The 2,941-nt window shown below is 47.2% G+C and overlaps 1 protein-coding gene across 1 annotated transcript in view; it reads left to right on the plus strand.

The window, feature by feature from the left end:
• The first annotated feature begins 815 nt into the window (after positions 1 to 815).
• The window catches only part of LOC135510288 (synaptotagmin-4-like), a 10,158-nt gene continuing 8,032 nt past the window's right edge, over positions 816 to 2,941 (plus strand). The window contains exon 1 of the mRNA XM_064931099.1: positions 816 to 1,174. Within this exon, the coding sequence (XP_064787171.1) occupies positions 1,141 to 1,174 (34 nt within the window). The 5' untranslated portion in view covers positions 816 to 1,140. The remainder of the gene's footprint in view (positions 1,175 to 2,941) is intronic.

A 2,941-nucleotide genomic window follows, 5' to 3' on the forward strand; every position in this document is an offset into this window, starting at 1 on the left:
TAGTTCCAGTGAAGGGAAATCGTAACGCTACATCATACAATGACATTCTAGAAGGTTCTGTGCTTCCAACTTTATAGCAACAGTTTGGGAAAGGCCCTTTTCTGTTTCAGCATGACAATACCACAGTGCACAAAGCGAGGTCCATACAGTTTGTTGAGATCGGTGTGGAAGAACTTGACTGGCCTGCACAGAGCCCTGACCTCAACCCAATCGAACACCTTTGTCATTCATTGGAACGCCAACTGAGAGCCAGGCCTAATTGCCCAATGTCAATGCCCGACCTCGCCAATGCTCTTGTGGCTGAATGGAAGCAAGTCCCTGCAGCAATGTTCCAACATCTAGTGGATAGTCTTCCCAGAAGAGTGGAGGCTGTTATAGCAGCAAAGGAGGGACAAACGCCATATTAATGCACATGATTTTGGAACGAGACGTTTGATGAGCAGGTGTCCACATACTTCTGGTCATGTAGTGTATAAGCGAGGGACTCAGTCAGCCAGCCAGCCAGCCAGCCAGCCAGCCAGTCAGCCAGTCAGTCAGTCAGTCAGTCAGTCAGTCAATCAGTAAGCCACCCAGCCAGCCAGTCGGTAAGTTATGCACTCACCCAGTCAGTCAGTAAGTCAGCCAGCCAGCCAGACAGTCAGTCAGTAAGCCAGTCATAGAAATTGATGAGCTTGTTGCTTGTTATGCTGTTTCACCGAGGCAGTGATTTCAGCAGCCTCCGTCACAACTGCGTCAGCGGCTGTAAACTCAGCAGGAGGGTGGGGGTGCTTGGGAGAGGAGGAAGGAGGGGGCGATAGGCAGAGAGAGGAGGGAGATGGGTGGTTCATCCTCAGAGATGCTCATAGCGCAAAGAGTAACAACACGAGCAGGGTGAGACTCGCGCTGGGAAGAGAACAGACAATAGCCTGCCAACCGTTGCCTCGCTGAAAAGAACAGCTGCGTTTGAATTATTAAACCGAAACAAACAGATTAAATCATTTAAGTCACATCATCAAAAAATCTGTCGCTATTCGCTGTCAAGGAGATATACCTAGAGGACGGATTGGTGTGTAGCGTAGGTTTATAGAGTGTGAGTGCTGGAATAAACCGAAGCGCGGACCGTTTCAGCACCTTGGACAGAGCACGCGAGCAAGCGGGAACATGGCTCCGATGGCAACGGAAGAAACACAGTTCGGTAAGTAGCTGGCGGCAGCTGGTGACTTATTTGAGTGTGGTTGGGAAAACTCGGAAAGTCTCTGTTCTTTTGGTCTGTAATATTCACCATGTCTCCCAAATGGCACCTTAGACATTATCTAGTGCTCTCCGTTTGAAAAAGGCAATCTAGCTCTGGTCACAGGGAATAAGGTGCCATTGGGGACGATAGAGTCTCGTGATTCCACCCAACACCAGTCGGCGTCTCCATCTGTTTCTCCACCCGCTGCACTGTGACGTGGGCTCCGAGCACACCTTATTTGATGTGTTTAATTGATTGATCCTTTATTTATTCAGGAGATCATATTGGCAATATCATGTTATGGATATACAAGAAAACACATGAGAAGCAAAAACCGAATAAAAATCACCAGTTAGATTACCTCTTGAGTATTTTTCACAAGCTAATGGTAACTATCACAAATCATTGTACCGCAGTCGGCTATTTAGCAATATGTTGAAATAAAGCGTTATGTCGGGGTTCATTATTTCACCTGTAAAGACATGATACATTCCTGCTGAAGACTGCTGCATGCCTTGACGTGACACATACTCTCAGAGCCTGTGTGTGTGTGTGTGTGTGTGTGTGTGTGTGTGTGTGTGTGTGTGTGTGTGTGTGTGTGTGTGTGTGTGTGTGTGTGTGTGTGTGTGTGGAGCTGAAAGACAGGGGAGAGGCACTGGGGTTTGCCTTCCCTGTTTTTAGTTCTGACACAAATATAAAAACCTTTATGTGTTTTGTGTTGCTAACTAACAAAACAGTCCCCAATCTCTCATCTGATTGGCTAGTTGAGATTAATGCTAGTCAATGAATAATCATCAATTATTAATAAGTCTATAAGCTACCTCATAATTTTGTCTCAAATCGCTATAACATATCAAAATGGCCAAGTTATGTCAAAAGGCCATTTCTCTGTTCACACTCTGACCCGACCCAGTTATGTCATGTCATGTCATGTCATGTCATGTAGGAGTCCCAGATTGTGCAGACTCCATCCCAAATGGCACACTATTCCATATATAGTGTACAGTACTACTTTTGACCAGCGCCCATAGGACACTATCTAGGGACTAGTATGCCATTTAGGGACACAGCCCCAGATTGTGCTGTTGTCATGCTGTCTCTGACTCAGACAGTGCGTCAGTCAGCTGGTTAGTTATGGTAATGAGCAGTAGGTTTCTGATTCAGCTTGTCAATACATTCATCTACAGAAGTAGTTAGACAGAGGAAAGTTACGCATATTCAACATACACACACGCACGCACGCACACGCACACGCACACGCGCACACGCACACGCACACACACACGCATGCACGCACACACACACGCACACACACACACGCACACGCACACGCACACGCGCACGCGCACACGCACACGCACACACACACACAATAGATCCACAGTAGGGGCGATTAACAAAAGTATCTCTCTCTCTCTGTCTATCTCTGTCTCTCTCTCTCCCTCTCTCTCCCTTTCCACATCTCTCTCTCTCTCTCTGTCTCTCTCTCTCTCTCTCTCTCTCTCTCTCTGTCTCTGTCTCTCTCTCTCCCTCTCTATCCCTTTCCACATCTCTCTCTCTCTCTCTCTCTCTCTCTCTCTGTCTCTCTCTCTCTCTCTCTCTCTATCCCTTTCCACATCTCTCTGTCTGTCTGTCTGTCTGTCTGTCTGTCTCTCTCTCTCTCTCTCCACATCTCTCTCCCTTTCTCTCTCTCTCTCCACATCTCTCTGTCTCTCTCTCTCTCTCTCT

The sequence above is a fragment of the Oncorhynchus masou genome, chromosome 23 (assembly GCF_036934945.1).
Source record: "Oncorhynchus masou masou isolate Uvic2021 chromosome 23, UVic_Omas_1.1, whole genome shotgun sequence".
Lineage (NCBI taxonomy): Eukaryota > Metazoa > Chordata > Actinopteri > Salmoniformes > Salmonidae > Oncorhynchus > Oncorhynchus masou.